Source organism: Opisthorchis viverrini (assembly GCF_000715545.1).
Source record: "Opisthorchis viverrini unplaced genomic scaffold opera_v5_302, whole genome shotgun sequence".
In the NCBI taxonomy this organism is placed as follows: Eukaryota; Metazoa; Platyhelminthes; class Trematoda; order Opisthorchiida; family Opisthorchiidae; genus Opisthorchis; species Opisthorchis viverrini.
The window spans coordinates 151,604-169,594 of NW_008751962.1; the positions used below are offsets into that span (position 1 = coordinate 151,604).

Genomic DNA, 17,991 nt, shown 5'->3' on the forward strand with positions numbered 1-17,991 from the left:
ATTTTTAGTTGATGATAAGTTCCGTTGAAGTCAGTCAATATCCAAAATACTCACGAAGACGTCCCAAATTGGCGATCTACTTGGGAAAAATTATGAGCCGATCACTGCCGAATGGTAGATGAATTCAATGCTACCAAGGATTCTGCCACTGGCACCTGCAGCTGGGTTTCCGAAACCCCATTGGATCCGGATGTGTCAAGACTCTATGGGTGAAACTTCAATCGGTCACTACAATACACCGTTGCAACGGCCTGTATTGGCGAAACACTAAAGCGGGAACAGGTTTCGCCGGATGTACCCATTTCATGGGCTAACTGGGACGTGAAAAGCAACCAGAAATGAGTAGCAGTGACAAATGTGTGATCATTCGAAGGCGTACCCAATGACCAGAATGGAAAATGCGATTGTGGTGGTATGCGGCCTGCAGTAAGAGGTTTAGTGACGAATATTTGATTTCAAGTCACGTGACGCTTGGAGAAGTGAGGATTGTTAAAGCGAACGACGACAACACGAAACATCGGCAAAAAGAATTTGCCATGGATACTGGTTTCATTGCTGGCGCGCTAAAAGATCTGGTTAATACTTGCGGATAGGATGCTGTGAATGGGGGACCTGAAATATCTTTACGTATTTTGTGATCTTTTTGTATCTTAGTAGTTTTCACTAGGTGTTTGTGGCGCACTGTACTTGCACAAACAACCGCTAACAACGATTACGCCAACTCTATCGTTACTGTGTAGACCAGACATTTGATCAGGGCTGTAAAAGGTGAGTGCGTGACTAAGATCGACAAACTGGTAACCACAGTCCTGACCACGCGACGTGTATATTTCAAGACTAAGGTCACGGATGCGATAACATCTGTGTCCTGGTGGTGCCGTAGACACCCAACTAGCCGCTGAAAGTATACACAATGGTAGCAACTTCGCTACTCAGTTGAAGTAATTCCATTGCTTTTCTAGCGTTTCCGCGATCATAAACGGAGACTCAGAGGGTTTTGGCATCAAATTTCGGCGAATGGGGTGATTCAAACCAAGATTTATAGAAATAGTTGGAAAGAAGCCACAATCGACATCCAAAAGATCTCAGGCTTCTTTGTCAAATAGAACTTAAGATTTTGCACCAACAGCACAAGAGAACACTGCCGTACAATCATAACACACTGACGAATCCGGAAAGCGTCAAATTAGAACCGACAGCGAAACGAAAAAGATGAAAGCCGAAGAAACATCATTAGCTGGTCCCATCTAGTCGCAGGATGGGGCTATCTGCCAAAATACAGAACAAATGGTTGCCAAATGAATGAACAAGGCGCTTTCTTTGTGAACATGAATAAACACGACTACGAGATGTGAAAGACAGGAAGGGGAGACGCGCAAACGGAACAGTAGCGCGATTTTTATTAGCACTTATATCAAATTTGGAGCTAATGATGTGAAATCCGAAGACAGCGTCCGACTCACTGTCCAGCTGACGCACGATCCGACCGTTTCCCTTCGGCGACACATTCTTCAAAAAATACGCACTAATGTGACCACCGCTGGATTGAGGGCCCAATTTCATAGAAATCGAAGGTAGGAATGCACATGTGTACCTATTTAAAGTACGTACACACTGATTTATGTTCAAGCCCCTGAATATAAACCAGCGAGTATTATAATCGATCAACTCGCAAAGTCTCGTTGAAGGTTGTTCGCCAAACTTAACCAGTCTTATTGGCATTCAACGTTGATGGCCTCTGTTCAGCTGTCGAACCGCAAGATTCTGCTAAAAAACGAATAACCGCACACCGGCTTGGGTTCACTCTTGAGTAAGCTAAGCATGAAAACACCGGGAACTAAGCAAAACGGACCGATACTTCGCCGCTGGAGAGTCAGTGGATGATGACAGGCTCTCAATCGGAAACCACATGCTACATTGATCAGGGTGGAAGTATTGGTTGTTCTGTTATCTCTGCTTTTCGCTACCAATTGACGTTAAATCAGCAGTAAATGAGAGAGAGGTTACATTCTTGCATGACGATGCCTTGGTGTGTGAGTGCTAGTCTAGGCTGTTGTTGTTTGGACACTTTATTGTCGGTGCAATAAGCTTTGATTAGGATTGATCGTTTGGAATGTCCATCACGCGGTTGACTAGTTGACCTGTTCTCTTATCTGATCGTTGAGCTTGCGACTTCTGTGGTTGGCTGTCATGAGCGGCACTTGACGCGCCCGTCCTTGACTTTTTCGAGTTTGCAATCCCTTGATTGCAGCGCTGAATGGACTGGGTTGGAGTTTGCAACGAAGTGTCATGCTTTTAGGAAGTCCATTGTTTGTCTCAGATTTTCATCTGTGGCATTTTTGGCGACCAGGTCAGCTGTTTTAATAGAATACGTTGTTTCTCCTGTTCTCACTGGTCATTTACTCAATAACTTCAATATAGTAGTTGGTTTACTGGGTATCAGAATCCAGTTTGCTTGTAATGGCCTTGCTGTGAATTCAGATATACGTACAGCAGGAGTCTTTCCCTTCAAGCTTCTTCCAGTGAAATTCTGCGGCCAGTCATAGTTTCGGAACATTCGGTAATAAATACTTGTTTAAGTATTCTCAGTTCCGCTGTATTGCAGTACCTTCCGGCTTAGATGTAACTATTCTTGTGGTTCACCAGGCAGTTACTCCATGGTCTGTGAGTACTGAATATAACTTGATCTTATGCTAATTCCCCCATTCATTTGCTTAATCCGCCTATGTACTTTTAACATCCACTCGTTTTGTTCTTTGTACCCGCCAACTCACGTTATGTATTAGCATGTCTGTGTGCGAATGTGCGCTGCTGACCTACTCACCCATACACACTCTTGTCCCGTATGCTGAGCCTGCCTCCTCCTTTCCTTTCCTCCTTTCCTCCTGAGTTCCGTATGATCGCACCGCCAACGGGAATGACGAGACTGTTGTCGGAAGGGACGACCGCGACCCACACTACTGAGCCAACATTCTGCTCACTGTTGTTTGGCGTGCTGGCGTTGATAATGTAATGCACCGGCCAATGACAGACTTGTGCACTTGTTGATTTTACGAACGTAGACGATTGAGGTTTACTGTATATGTTTACACTTGTGTAAGTAGTACCGAAGAATCTCAAACCCAATTTTTATTTTTGATATTCAGGAATGACGAACACACGCGTCACTCAAGTGTCCGTATCGGGAACCTCAAAAGTGAGTATCTTCTTGGGAGAAATGCGAGCTGGAAGGCGTGCGTCCGTAGTTCTGCTAACGAGTACAACCAAGTGTGATATGAACCACATATGAGATGGCTCCGTGGTTAGAGCGCGAATTTATTGACCGGAAGGCCCGTGATTCGAACCCGACCTCTGCTTCTCGACTTCCCTGTCTACACATGGGCAATATGGTAGTATCCCAGCCCCTATGCTTCCTTCTGGTGAGATGGTATGTGCCGAAAGGGTTCAACAGCTGCACGATATTTTAGCATCACAGTAGCCAAGAGAAGAATGTGCAACGCAATGAGAAGCTGGCTGGAAGCAAGACGCTTCTCTGAGAATGACAAGCACCAAGCAATGCATAATCACTCCATTGTATGTAGGCAGTTCAAAAGAGAGGCAGTATCGGCTTTGAACCATCCGTGGGTGTCTACAACTCACCCAACAATTAGGTGGTATGGCAGTTTCGTAGATTGTAGGTTAAGAATTACCAGTCTCCAAAGAATCGATTATGTAAGCTGAATTACCACGGTCACAGCTTGATTACACACAAACTTCGAGTCGAATACAAACAGATGCAACACGCTGATTCTTCCCTGTCAATCAAACTGTGTTGAAAAGCTAAGAAATGTTAACAGTCATCTCATCTTCAGTAAGCATGAATAGCAACGCAAGGGAGTATGGATTCACGCTTTTCTGGATAACAGTTGAGCAGCCTACACCCCGTCATTTGGTGATCAGAAGTATGGTTAACTGGCACTCAAGGAGGATCTGGCTAAGTGAACGATTGTCTCACCATACCGTTTGTTCAAGTGGGTCTCAACCAAAAAGGGCATGAAAGACATAAAATTGGATTTTGACTGCACCAATCCATGTCTGACAATCTCATTTATCAGATACCCACTCCATCAATTGTTGGAAGTACTCATCAACATGGTGTTATCACTCTCCATCACAAACTACTGCGGTATTCCGAACTATCGTGCGCAAGAACACGGCTGCAAATTGAACTAATCGACTGTGAGCATCTATTGTTCATAGGACACGACGACTCTGATACCATGTTCCAACAGAGTTGTTATGCAAACAAAAGGGACAATGAGCCCGTAAGCAACACCAAGATCTCAGCCAGAACAGTGAGTTTATGCTACTCGCCATGAGGGAAGTAGTATGTGATCATAGCAGCAGCAAAAATGATGGTCTGAGGATGCTGTTATTATCTGTATGAACTGTGGTACCTCGGCGCATGTCGTCATGGAGTGCAAGTTGCGCGGGCTGGTTATATCCCGAGGGCGAAAAACGGATTCAAGTGAGAGTTTGGAGGAAATATCAATAAAACAACTTTGGCGTTTAGCTGCCCTGGAGATCACCCAGTTCACAGCTGAATGAGTTGATTTTTCGAAACGGTGTTGTTCGTTCTGTTCAACGAGGGTGTTTGCTAAATCGGTACGCTAGGTAACCCAGAGTCGATCATTGGTCCGAAAACGAACGCGGACAAGAGTGGCAGTCTAACAAGGATGTACGGAAACGCTATTGTCGAATGAATCACACATTCAAGTATATCATCAGGAGAATTGATGATGAAAAGGTTGAATTTATTTTACTTTTTATGAAACTTGACGTTGACTGCTACCAGTTACTTTCGCTTATTCATTCTGAAATCAATAAAATCATAAACTGCACCGCTGGTTACCAGAAGTAGAACTAATTCCCCCCAAGACATGTCCATATTTATAGAAGCAGCGATGCTGCCTTCCCACAGGAAGGACGAGTTCGAAAAGGTCGGTCCGAAAAACCGCACACTCCGATTGCCCAACGGTTGACCGTGACCGCCGGCGCATTATCCAATACGACGAAATACTTTTAAAACCAAAGAGCCCGGTGCTGCTCAAAAGGCACCTGGCTGTGCGCAGCCGCATTAGGAATGAGACAGTAATGCCTTATTCCCTGCGCCCTAGGGTTAGGCCGACCCCCTGCAGCCGAGCAGGTCAGACTGTTGAGTCGTCGGCTCCGGGAAGGGTCCCAAAAGAAAACCCTACATTCACCCACTGCCTCGTGGGTCAGACTTTTGAGTCGGAGGCTCAAGGTGGGGTACCTCAACCAAACCCCTTCCTCGGCCTGGGCAACCGGAAAGTACCATTCGCCCGCGCAGTTCAGCGTCCACCGATGTCCCTCCCCAACCCCCTCCCACGGATGATGATGAAAAAATTATCTATCCCTGTATGGCAGAAATGTACGTGTATAAGTGTGCCGATTTTCCCACAAAAGCCATTTTTGTACTGGCGCCAATTTCTTCCAGCTTCGAATTCGAAGTCGTTCAAACCACAGGTGGCCGATCAAAGTGGTAGAAACCAAGGATCTACAATAACAAAATCCACGGATATGGGAGGCATGACCATGGTCATATGATGACTGGCCCATAAAAGACGCTGTCCATCCCTGTGAGGTTTCACATGATGAACATCGTGCTCGGAGGAACGCGGCAATATTGCTATCAAGCCAGTGTGGAGAGGACTAAGTACTGAACAATAGTTGAATCGATCCATGTGAAATTGACGAAAAAGCAAGGCCGGGGTGTAGGAACAACGGGTCCGTACAAAGTCAGGAAGTGTGCTGTCAAACGATACGCATCGAGCAGCAAGTCTACGTTTTTAATTCAGCAAAAGAACTGGAGCGCCGTAAAAGCAAAGCGGACATCAGGGTCAAGCGCCCTATTGATCAACTACACAGTGAAAAGAACGGTCAGCAATCCATACGTGCGCATAAATACACACGCACTGGAGCATACAAGCTACCGGCAAGCAAGCTAAAAAGTATTGATCAAAAATTGGAGTAGGTGAGTAAAAGAGAGCTAACTTTTGGAGTAATTAGCCAGGCAAACTGAGCAGGGGAATGTGAAAGAATGAGTTGGCTGTTTGTTTTTGCAATTTTCACTGCAAATGAAGTAACGCTCATAGACGTCGATCCCGTAAGCAGGGATAGAGAAGTCTTCACCGAAATTTCTGGTGAGTCGTTTAGAATCTTTGATTCACCCATTAAATGCGCTCAGTCATACCTTAAGGAATCTCGCCAAGAAAATCTGACGAGCCATCTGGAACTGGCTGGGAACAAATCAAAACATATCCTAGATGCTTGTTAGTGCAAGGATCACCTTGATCCTCGACATCCAAGGGTCAAAACCAGTTAAGCGTCGGAACCTATTCGTAACACCATCACCGCTCAGATGAGTTTCGGTTTCAAATATCCCGAAAGAGAGCGAGGGGGGTTATTTGGGCAACATAACATATCATAACCCTGAAACGATGACTACCATTGCTGCCAAATAGAAACTACCTAAGACCGACAGACTGGGGGCCAACAAAAGTGAAGGGCACGCGCGTGGGAGAGACAGATACTTCAAGCGAACCGTAGATGTATACGAGTGACGGGTTACCATTCTGAATGACTCTAGAAATCTACCGATCCTGATAGCTAGGCCAGGAATTTGTGTGTGATGGGCAATCAGGATACGGATAGCCCACATGGTACCTGATCAGCATTTGAGAGCGTCTCCACTAGTAAAAAAAATTGAGTGGCACGAATGCATTGTCGAACTCACACACCATCGATCCGTGAACACTCATATGCTGAAAAATGCATACTGACCGAAACATAGACATTGCAAACATAGTGGCAAATTCACAGCAATTAAGAGGTCGATGTGGTGGTTTTATCTGCTAGGGCATAGCGGCGAAGGAGCGGAATCTAAAAATCCATTTCAATATGCAAAATCACTATTTCTATGTATGCTGCTTGTGAGCATCAACATGGGCCCCTACGACTGCTACCACCAGTTGACATGTGCTAGGCTGACAGCCTTCAGTCGAATTTGTGTTGATGGGGCAATCAGGATACGGATAGCCCACATGGTACCTGATCAGCATTTGAGAGCGTCTCCACTAGTAAAAAATTGAGTGGCACGAATGCATTTCGAACCCACACACCATCGATCCGTGAACACTCATATGCTGAAAAATGCATACTGACCGAAACATAGACATTGCAAACATAGTGGCAAATTCACAGCAATTAAGAGGTCGATGTGGTGGTTTTATCTGCTAGGGCATAGCGGCGAAGGAGCGGAATCTAAAAATCCATTTCAATATGCAAAATCACTATTTCTATGTATGCTGCTTGTGAGCATCAACATGGGCCCCTACGACTGCTACCACCAGTTGACATGTGCTAGGCTGACAGCCTTCAGTCGCACAAGGTACCAACGTAGTTTATGTATGTACCAAACGCTTGTTTGAAACAGCTAAGACTGGCACAGATATTTTGCCCCGCGGTTATGAATATGAGTACGAATTACACCATATAGGCCACTCGGTTGAGAGTGATGTCAAAGAGAACAAAAGTTGCTAAGAGTATTGATTCAGTTTTCTTCGGTGATACTAATGCAACAGGAAACAGCCTTCAGCGCCATTAAAAACCGCCCACAGTTATCGGAAGATTCTTACCAGATTCGTCATTATTGACAACAACACAAGTGCTCAAACACCAGCAACTCATAGCCATCCAACCACGTCACTCAAGTTGAAGACAACTCTGAATCATACTTACCAAGTGTGGTTACGAAATGAGAATGGGCCTCGAGGGTTTTTTGACAGCGCCGATTCTTCAGGTCCCAGACACGTACGGTTTTATCATCGGAAGCAGACAACAGAAGTCGCCCTTGGGGATGGAAAACCAACTGACGGACCCAGTTATCGTGTCCTATCAGTTCGAACAGACACATTCCCGTGTTTATATCCCACATACGGATGGAACGATCTCGGGAACCAGAGGCAAGGAAGACCGTCGATGTGCTGGCCGGCAGTGGTACAGTGTCTCCGGTGGCAGACGGCCCATTGTGAATCACCGCCGCGTTTGCATTGTCAACATTCTGGGAAGATGTGGCGGGTGCATTGGGGTTTGTGATAGCCTGCACGCTGTTCGGATGCGTTACCCAAGCGATGCACTCAACCACATGCTCGTGGCCACGTAAAACCATTTGACATTCTCGAGTCTCTACTGACCATATTCGAATTGTTTGATCATTGGAACAACTAGCAAGAAGGTTTCCTTCGGGACTTGGTCGCACGGCACGAATCCACTCAGCGTGGCCGCTGAAAGTCTTTACACAGTACCTGTAAGGAGTAAGAAAATTATTCAACCGTTATATATATATATATATACCAAAAATGCAGCTCCACCATTACATGCTGAGATGGCTACTGGCAAAGTCCAAATGTGTGGGTCCCATTCATTTGCAAAGTAAGTCGCTGCGAGCAGTACACTCAATCGAATCTCATTTGACCCTATCGTTTGTGTTATCCTTCAACTGAATGTACTGCACAAATATAGTGCCATCAGGTGTTGACGTAGTCAGATATTGTACATACCTGGTAGGCGCGAATAATTTTTCAACAACCTTATAGATTGCGTGTTGTGTCAACAGGTCCTGGAGTTATCGCCCCTGGTGGACGCAGTATCGAACCCTTATTTTACGAGCTCAGCGACTTCAAGACACCTCAGATCTTCTACCACATAGCTCACGTCTCATAGCCGCAGAATGGGTCTGGCTTTGCATTACCATCAATGAGACCGAAAAAAACAATGTTTCGTACTTTTCAAAACGCTGGTTAAGCCCACCTATTCATGATAGTTAAATGGAATGTAAACGACGGGTAGAAAGCCGGACCGGATTAACCAAGCTACAAGAATGCTAGATACAGCCGAAAGAAACAAACTCAGTAAAGCACCATCTTCCGTCATGGGAACAGCCATAGTGTGAAGTACTTATGGTTGGGGGCTTGAAGAGCGATCGGAAGGTCGGAGCATAACACTGCGCTTACCCCAATCGAGAGTTACATAAAGCTGCAATTCCAGTATGGTACCGTTTAACACAGTGGGCAGCAAGCGGCCATAACGCAGATATGGCTTGCAGAAAATGCTTTCTCCACATTCACGGAACAAAGATTGCCACTGGGTCGATGCTGAAGAGTCAAGCTGAGTCAAGCGGCATGTAAGAATTGCTTTCATACACTACGAGGGTTGCGTGATCCCACGATCACGTGTTCAGGCTACAGATGATTTACAAAGTTCTATAGGCGTACCTGTGCCAGTTTACTGGTGTGTGCGCGCACACACACATACCACGGCTCATGGCGAAACAGGTGATTAATGTAAACTGGCGCGCTAGAGAAATATGTGGCCACGATCAATATCGTAGGTAGTTAGTAAAAGATTATGGGCACTCGTCTCAAGATAGTTATCCAGAATGGAAAAGACAGTCTCTGTTGAGCCACAATTAACTGATCTTTCAGTAAAAAAAGGCGATTATGGCAAGGGGACTGCTGAACTAGGGAAATAAACGGAAACTGTGAATGAAAACTCCAGAATAGCCAATTATTTCGGACGGAGGGGAAACGGCAATTTCTTGTCTCCTTGCTTCGGATAATTATTTTTTATGAGAAAAAACAAACAGGGTTGTGGATCCCCGGAGCAAGTTATCCCGAGGGAGTATCAGATAAACAGGTGTGCCCCACGGATGACTTTGAGTAACGAATCTGTGTACAATCGAAGGGTGAGTTAGTGAGCATGAATAGGAACATAAATGAGGTACACCATGTACTGTTAATAGACAGTTCGCGTGTGATCTACCCATATCGATACATTTTATAAGGTATTTCAAGCTTCACGTCGGTGGCATGATATCCACAGTCCACGAAAACCTAAGTGCATTCAATCGCTTGACGAGGATTCGTACAGCCTTCGAAACTGTCAAAAATGTGGAGGTTAGTGCGTCGTTCACTAGCGACCGTATTGTTCGTGACAGCGATCCAGTTGCATCAGCACCACAGTGAACGGGAATCCTGCGGAGCGCCACTGTAAAGTTACATTTTCCAAATAAACCGGAAGCAAAATGCATTAGTGATGAAGGAAAATGAAACGACGGGCTGTTTTGGCTACTGTGCAAACATGGAAGCGGTATATGCCATTTCGAACGAAGTAAATCACTCTTAAACTACCATAACCTGGATGCATCCATCCTCCAAAAAGAGGGATAGTTCGGGATGGTGTTCGCTTACAGCCAGGAGACGTGCAGTCTTCTTTTCCCGTGGTGTCCTTCACAAAACCAGGTATAACCGAACACATGTGTAGGTTATGATTTGAGGATCTGCTTACTTCAGAGAGATAGGGAGTGGATGTGACCAAACCACGAATATTACATGAATCACACGATGACGAATGAGTGGCTAAGTCTGGAGGGCGTTGGTTTGGCCAGGTGGCTGCCTATAAAGAGCTGCGAACGCCGCTCGAAGACACATGAAAGATGAGTGACCTTGGAGGGTTGTCTAAGGGAACTTATCAGCAATCGTGGTAGGTCATACAAAACACCCGATCAGTCTCGTCTGCGGGTAAGAATCTGGACTGAATCATTGTAACTAAAATGCGTCGCCGGACGTGCATTGGCTATCATGGATTGTCCAATACCTGCTAGAAGACGCGCGGGTTATACAGGTAGCCACCATTGGCTGGTGGACTATGAAATCCACGTTCATACTTCTCAGGTGTATTCATCTCTTCAAATCCGAATCAGAGAACCGGATTGTATCGTATCCATGCATCGAAATTTAGGACAAATTTCATTCTTTTTTATGCCCTACACGTCGCGACCAACTACTGGTCACCTTAAGGGTTCATATCAGCCAATCAGAGAAAACGAAACACTTTCCTCTATGTTGAGGATTACTGGAACTGGGTTCAGAACTGTTCATACTGCGGGAAGTGATTTGAAGAACCGATTTGTGAGATCAACTGCTCGTCCCAGGATAGATTGTGTGGCTCCAGTTGACTTCTCAAATATTCCATCCGTCTTTGTGTTTTCTATCTGCATTATGCATTAAGTTAAATGTAGTTCACTTACACTCGAATCAGTCTAGCTGCCGTCGCTGCCCTGCTCCCAAGTCCAGTAACTGTCGGGCAGCACCGACCTCCTGCCGAACGGATACCTACCAAAGTTGAAACGACCCAGTCGGAGTTTATATCTTGGATTGCTGATAAGAAAAATTGATTCCAAGACGAGTCAAACCAGGCGATTAAAGGTCAAGCAGCTTTGCAAACCTTGTGGATCTAGCGAGATCGTCCGACGCAAAGGGAAAATATACAGTAACATAGCCTGGGAGAAAGTGGCGTTTCACGTTCCACTTCGGTTTTCTTAGGAATTATACACAACACTAAAGTAATGAACACCTGGAACAGGCTAAACTAACTAATCATGTGTGTTCGGCATTGCCTTAAAGACATTCCAGTGCATTCCGTTGTCACATTTTCCTCGCGTGACAAGCTGGTGGTGGTTGATCCAGTGGAGATGATCGACAGTCTGGGACGTCACTCACGACTAACAAATCACGTGAACATCACAGGCGACCAACGAAACGTAGGCGGTAGTTGAATTCAGCGGTCAATGAGACCGAAACCCAATAACTGGAAAATCGTTTTCCGAGAAACGAAGGGATCCGTTTCGGTCTTCTGCTAACCAGTTATCGAAAAGCATAGCGCCTTTTGTTATTTGATCCGTTTCATGAAAAGACAGTGCCCAACATTAGTGTCGCTAAAAGGATGGCATGCATCGATTGACAGTCTGAGAACCATTTGCTCATTCCAGAAAGGGACTGAATGTCCTATGAAAGACACCTACGAGGACCGAACTTAAATTGTCTAACTAAGAATTGATGGGGTCGTCTACTCAATGGTTCAGGTTGTTCCGTTGTTCACCATTCTAGCAAGTTGTCAATCCTTTCCACTCTTCAGCAAAAATTTATTTCAAAAGAATGAGACAAAAATGCGTCGCATGGTATCTACCTTGAACGATAACCAGCGTTTACGCACGTATCTTGTACAGACTGAATGAATCCAGTCTTGATGGTATGAATCGTTGTGTTGTCAGCCATTACACAAAACCATTGAAAAATCCACCTTTTTCTCACTCTTGGCGATTGACATCATTCTTCATCAGGCAGCGGTAAAGTAGGGGCTTCCTTCCACACTCCATCACCTTACCAAGCATACCCAATTTTCAACCCCTGTTCCTGACATACTCAGTGGATTCATTTGACCTCGACCTCTTTCTTACCTCAAATCCACCCCATCTTAGTGTTCTGTACCGTTCCTCCTGGTTTTTCTGATTGCTGCGTTTCCATCCCATCCCTTATCTTCCAAGCGTGTAACTACTCGTCCACCAATGGGGGCTAGCAATTGTGGCTAGAATGCGGCCTACACTTGAGATGTGAGGAGTTTCGAAGACAAATTGACATTATCTGTGACTGAATTCCTTATGATAGTCGTACCCTTCTTCTCTCTTTGCCGTTTCGAGCTGGGCAAGTTACCTTCTCCCGAAAAGTTTACTCAAGTAAGCCCGCGAACAGTGGACAGGAAGGATCGCTCATCATGAAGTTGGCGATTATCATCTCATTTCCGCTTACCAGCTGATCTGCGTGAGGCACCCTTCTGCCTTGCGGATCAAGTTTGGGTTGGCGAAAAGCCCTGAAGCGAGGAAACTTCAGACAAGATATGAAACGCAACCATATCAGACAGACAATGCCCTACTAAAAAAACTGTTCGGCTGCGACACTCGATGCCTAGCTGTCATGCCAGCCGAGGGTTGCACGAGGGTTGGCATACTGCCGGGTTACCCAAACCTAGACAGGGGAAGTGGAGAGGCAGAAGTCGGGTTCGAACCACGGACCTTCCGGTCAGTAAATTCGCTCTCTAACCACTTGGGCCATCTCCCCCCAATCAATGAAAGTAACTAACACTTTTTGTTTAAAACTACTACCGATGAAATCAAAAACCATCTCTCACTGTGAGATCGACTCTAGCACTCCACGCGGTCACTTGACAGTGCTGAGATACGGTGAATTCCACATATCCAGAACTGGACGCGGGGACACAGCAACCCTGTGTACTTTAGGGAAGGCCTTCCGGCGGTAAATTCGCGCTCTAACCACTTGGGCCATCTCGCCTCTAATGTCTTACCAGTCAAGCTAATACTCGGATGGCTAACTTGATTCCATCAAACAAGACCTTTGCCTCACGAACCCATTGGTGCACCATACATACTTCCTCATTATCCTTGGGTTGTCGTTTACGGCATAGCACCAACTTGCGGAACATACCTAAAAGTAAACAGTATGGATCCCTTACTTAAATTCGGGAGCTTTTGCAAAACCCGATGCAGAGCAAACTTCTGTCAACAAATCCATAGGCTCTAACGAAAGTGAGCTCCTAAACTGTTTAGACAGGCGGATAGATGGTTAGTTCAAGCACTGACAAAAAGCTTGAAGCGTTTACCAAGGAAAGCAGTCTAAACAGCAACTCGGCGCGCTATGCATAAAACAATGCGATAAAAAAATTCCCTTCCATAGGTGCCATAAAGCTCCTGGCCACGGTAACATACCTAATCATACTTGACACCACTTATGTATTTTTTGCCACATGGAACAAGTCCTCATATTCTCCAAATTCACAAGCAAGGGGACTTATCCAAACCCAATAGTTATCGTCCTGTTTCCCTAACTACTGATTTATTGTAAGTGATGAAGTTTGAGGTCTCCAAATGGCTCCCATGAAATCTCAAATGAGAGTGAATAATGTTACGAAAAGTTTCGGCATCGTTCGCCCTCCAAGATGAGACCCGTGTGAACCTCCAAGCGACCGGCTGGAAACACCGAAAAATGCGGTAGCCAACCGATTTCACAGGCTATCATGCTGTTGGTTTCTACCTTTCAAAGCGTACTCATCTCGGATGTTTGTGGTAATCTGGTTCTTAGGCCCCCACTCTGTACCACTTACTTTCAATACAAAGCCTTATATTCAAATAAATTGACGTAGTTGCATGAAGGTGAAGCAGCATTATTCCTCCATGGTATTGCTGTCAGTGATGTCCAGCTGTAGCACCCTTTCAGGGCCTAGCTGCCACGCCACCCGAAAGTTGCACGAGGGCTGGAATACTGCCAGGTTGCTCAACCCTAGACAGGGGAAGTTGAGAGGCAAAGGTTGGGTTTGAAGCATGGACCTCCCGATCGGTAAATTCGCGCTCTAACCACTTGGTCCACCTCGTCCCCATAATGTTTCTGAAAATTAATGTGTCCCTGTCCGAACCAGGGAGACAGCGATGATTAATCAATTCAGTTTTCCCAACATGAATCACATGCATGTGTACAGAGGTACTGGTCATTGCAGTTACCATAGCCTCCGATAAGCTATAACCTTAAAGCTTCGGGAGTTTCTGTCACGGTTCGCTACATTTGACACGGTAAACAAGAACCCAGAATGGTGATTTTGGCATTTCATGAGAATTTTGAAGTACGTGTCACCAAACAGACACTGGAGAGTGGATTTCTCAGTCACGCGATGATCATGCTTTAAACCCTAGCCAATAGGGAATTTTTGCAAAAAGGCCCTCAGTGCGTCACGTCACAGGTTAGCCGACCACTGCAGCTGATGAATCAAATCGCAACAGATGAGAATATTCAATAAAAGGCCATCGTTTCTTAGGAGTGGACCATGCTTGTTGACTCCGACCATCCTGAGCAGAGGACCGCGTATCCATCTGCATCAAGATGGAATTACGTAGGCCGACGACGATTCAGTAATTCGATCAAATTCCACAAACCATAACAGAATAACAAGATTGGGCCGAACTGACCCGAGAACCGTTGAGAATGAATCAAAGTAATGATGAGGAGGGTCGTTTGGAGGAAGAGTGGCAAATTGTAGAAGACGCTAACACATTGAAACCATCTAGTGATACTTTCCGATCTCTGTTTAAATATCACCACGAATGGGAGCTGTTGCCGGGACAATAAAAAGCATACCAACATCCAACCCAAGTAGACCTCTAAAAGTCTGATTAGTAAAGAATCATACAAAACAGTAGAGTGCAGTGAAAAACTGAAAAATCCAAAAGGCTGGATAAAAATTACTCACCGTGGAACAACTTCACCCTACTGCAGTCAACTAACTGGAGGGTCAATATCAAGCAGGTATTTTTCTGGAAACGATATCTCTGGCATTATTTCTGAAAAACACCTCTCAATCGATGGCTCTGTATTTCAATGTATCACGATGGATAAAACTGAATGTACCATGAGAATCTCACGGACAGTGAGTTTTTTTTTCAAATCGTGCAAGAAAGCCCGTACTGATAACCCTTGGGAGACAGTGCACATCAGGAATTAGTCAAAACGGCAAAAGTAAATAAGAAGTAACCGAGCTAAAACCAAGCGGAAACCTGCGCCGTTGACTTCATCCAAGGAAAGACAACTGGGATACCGGAGACTTCCTGCACTAAGTGAAAAAAAGTAAATATTTGAAGCTGATGGGCCTCAGCAGGAGAGTAGGAATCTATACTTACCCGGATGCAACTTCCCACATCTTTATGGTTTTGTCACGACTAGCGCTGACCAAAAAGTCACCGGAGGGTAAGAAGGCGACACTGGATACATTGTGGTCGTGTCCTGCTAAAGTCTTCACACATTGATAAAGAGTGAAATCCCATAGCTTGACTTGCATATCGGCTGAACAAGAAGCGAGTAGTTTGCCAGATGGATCGAACGCGACATCCTGCACTGAGTCAGTATGTCCCTTCAGGGTGTGCTCAAACTCTCCAGATTCGTAGTCCCAGACCTAAAGCAGGGTAAAGGTGGAACGTGGTGTCATTGATAAATGAGCTAGAAACGCGCGACGAGGGGTAACTGCAGTTACACAGTTACAAAGCCCCTCCATCTTACGAGACCCTAGGTTGAGAAGATTTGGGCATCGGGTTCTTTCTGTGGTGTAATTGTTTCCGGTATAGAGACACACCTCAATCCTTATGACGTTAAGGCGTCCTGGAATATTTCGACTAACCCGATTGTAATGGTCTCGAGCAAGATTCGAAGGTGATTCGATGCTAAAATGAGGCGCCTGAAGGGATATGCAACCTTTAGAATGAAACCCGATGAGTTGCATAGCTCTCAACTTCGCATCGATTCACTGGAATTTTGGTCAAGACATCAGAACTCCAGTGGCACCATCTCAATAACTTTGTCGAGATATCTCAAGAATGGCGGAGCGTCTTGACATGACGGATATGGTATGTTTGCATACGTCTTGTAGATCCTCCACAAAATACGAAGTAAAAGGTTTGAGTCGCACCTAAGTCATACCACCTGATAGCAAATGGAGAATCGACCATACTAATAACACAGCGATATACGTATCAAAGATGGCAACACCACTGTCTCGATATGGCGTTTCAGAATACCAAATGGCTGATTTGAATCAGACTACTGAAAACAAAGCAAGCTATTTAAAATGAACAATCAAGAGGCTTAATTATCAAGCAAAACAAAAGCTCCGAAAATTAAACACCCCAATGGGAATAAAGCCAGCTGGTACGAAGACTATCGAACTCATGCCAGTTAAACCGATGTGGCATATCGTGAACCGTTGCAAAAGTCCCACGCTCGCATGTATGCTCTAGGGAGTTGCAGTCCCCATTGTCTGATTTAAGTAATCCAGTGAAAAAAACCACTGGTTAGCGTACCCTCTGTCGTGGCTAACGGCGGAAAAGCCGTTGCAAAGCAGTTGACCCTTTGATGCGATCTCATTTGGAAATTCCTGCGGCTATACTTTGTAGTAAAACCTTAATTGCATTCATACTACATACAATACTGCTGAAAGGATGTATTGCAGTGTCGCAAGTACTCTTCCCCTTGGCCCATAACGTGCGATGTATGACAGGCGTGAGTGCAGATGGACATTATTTCAATTTCGGGAGTGCGGCAAACGTCTGTTGCTTTCAAGAGTGCGTCCAACTCCTAGAACCGCGTCTCTGAATGTCCTGTCTAATTACTTCAAAAGACGGTTTACAATAATGGCTCAGGACAATTTCTGAGTAGAAGAATAAACAAGAATGGGAGCAGGTAGGACGCTTGCCCTCCAAGGAATGCCCCGGAAAGCTTGTAAACACAATGCCTTCTTTGTATTCTCAGACTTCCGGACGTGTGGGCGTGTATGGAGAGCTCTCCACAAGCTTCCGTACACAAAGCGGTGTCCGTCAGGGATGACCACTTTCTCCATTCCTTTTTAACTTCGTGATCGATGAAATAATGAAACGAACGCTGGAGAGTCTGAAAAAAACCCTGGTGTTCAAATAGCTTGTGAGAAAATCTTGTCGATCTGGAATATGCAGACGACATCGTTCTCGTGTTCGAAGAGGAGGAGAAGGCGCAAGTATTCTTGGATGAACTGACCAAAGTCATCCCGTCCTTTGGTATGCATTTTGCACCCATAAAGTGTAAGGTCATGCTTGTGGAGGTGCAGTCACTGAACACGCCACTTACAATCCAGGGAGAGGTACTGGAAGTTGTGGAGCGTCTTACGTGTCATGGAAGTTGTATTAGTTCTGATTGTAGTGTGACAGATGAGGTGAATGCACGAATCTGCAAGGCTCGGGCCGCGTTTGCTAATTTGAGACATCTATGGCGTCAGAATGGTTTGTCCCTGAATCTGAAGGGACGTATGTATCAAGTTACAGTAAGGGCTGTCTTGTATGGTTGTGAGACTTGGCCTATTCGAGCAGCGGACCTGAGACGTCTTCAGGTGTTCGACAACCGTGTGGGTTGGTGTTGGTGAATCCTTAACGAGGTAGTTAGAGAGCGTGTTTTCGGTTGTGTAACGGGTACTTCCATTGAAGAATGTGTCCAGCACCGGAAAGTGTGT

At 45.3% G+C, this 17,991-nt stretch overlaps 1 protein-coding gene across 1 annotated transcript in view; it reads right to left on the minus strand.

Moving 5' to 3' along the window:
• Window positions 1-17,991, minus strand: part of T265_09776 (hypothetical protein) — a gene marked incomplete at both ends in the record, with an annotated part of 36,755 nt that overhangs the window by 4,492 nt on the left and 14,272 nt on the right. The window contains 2 exons of the mRNA XM_009175950.1: window positions 7,801-8,366; window positions 15,641-15,912. Coding sequence (XP_009174214.1) covers window positions 7,801-8,366; window positions 15,641-15,912 — 838 coding nt within the window. The remainder of the gene's footprint in view (window positions 1-7,800; window positions 8,367-15,640; window positions 15,913-17,991) is intronic.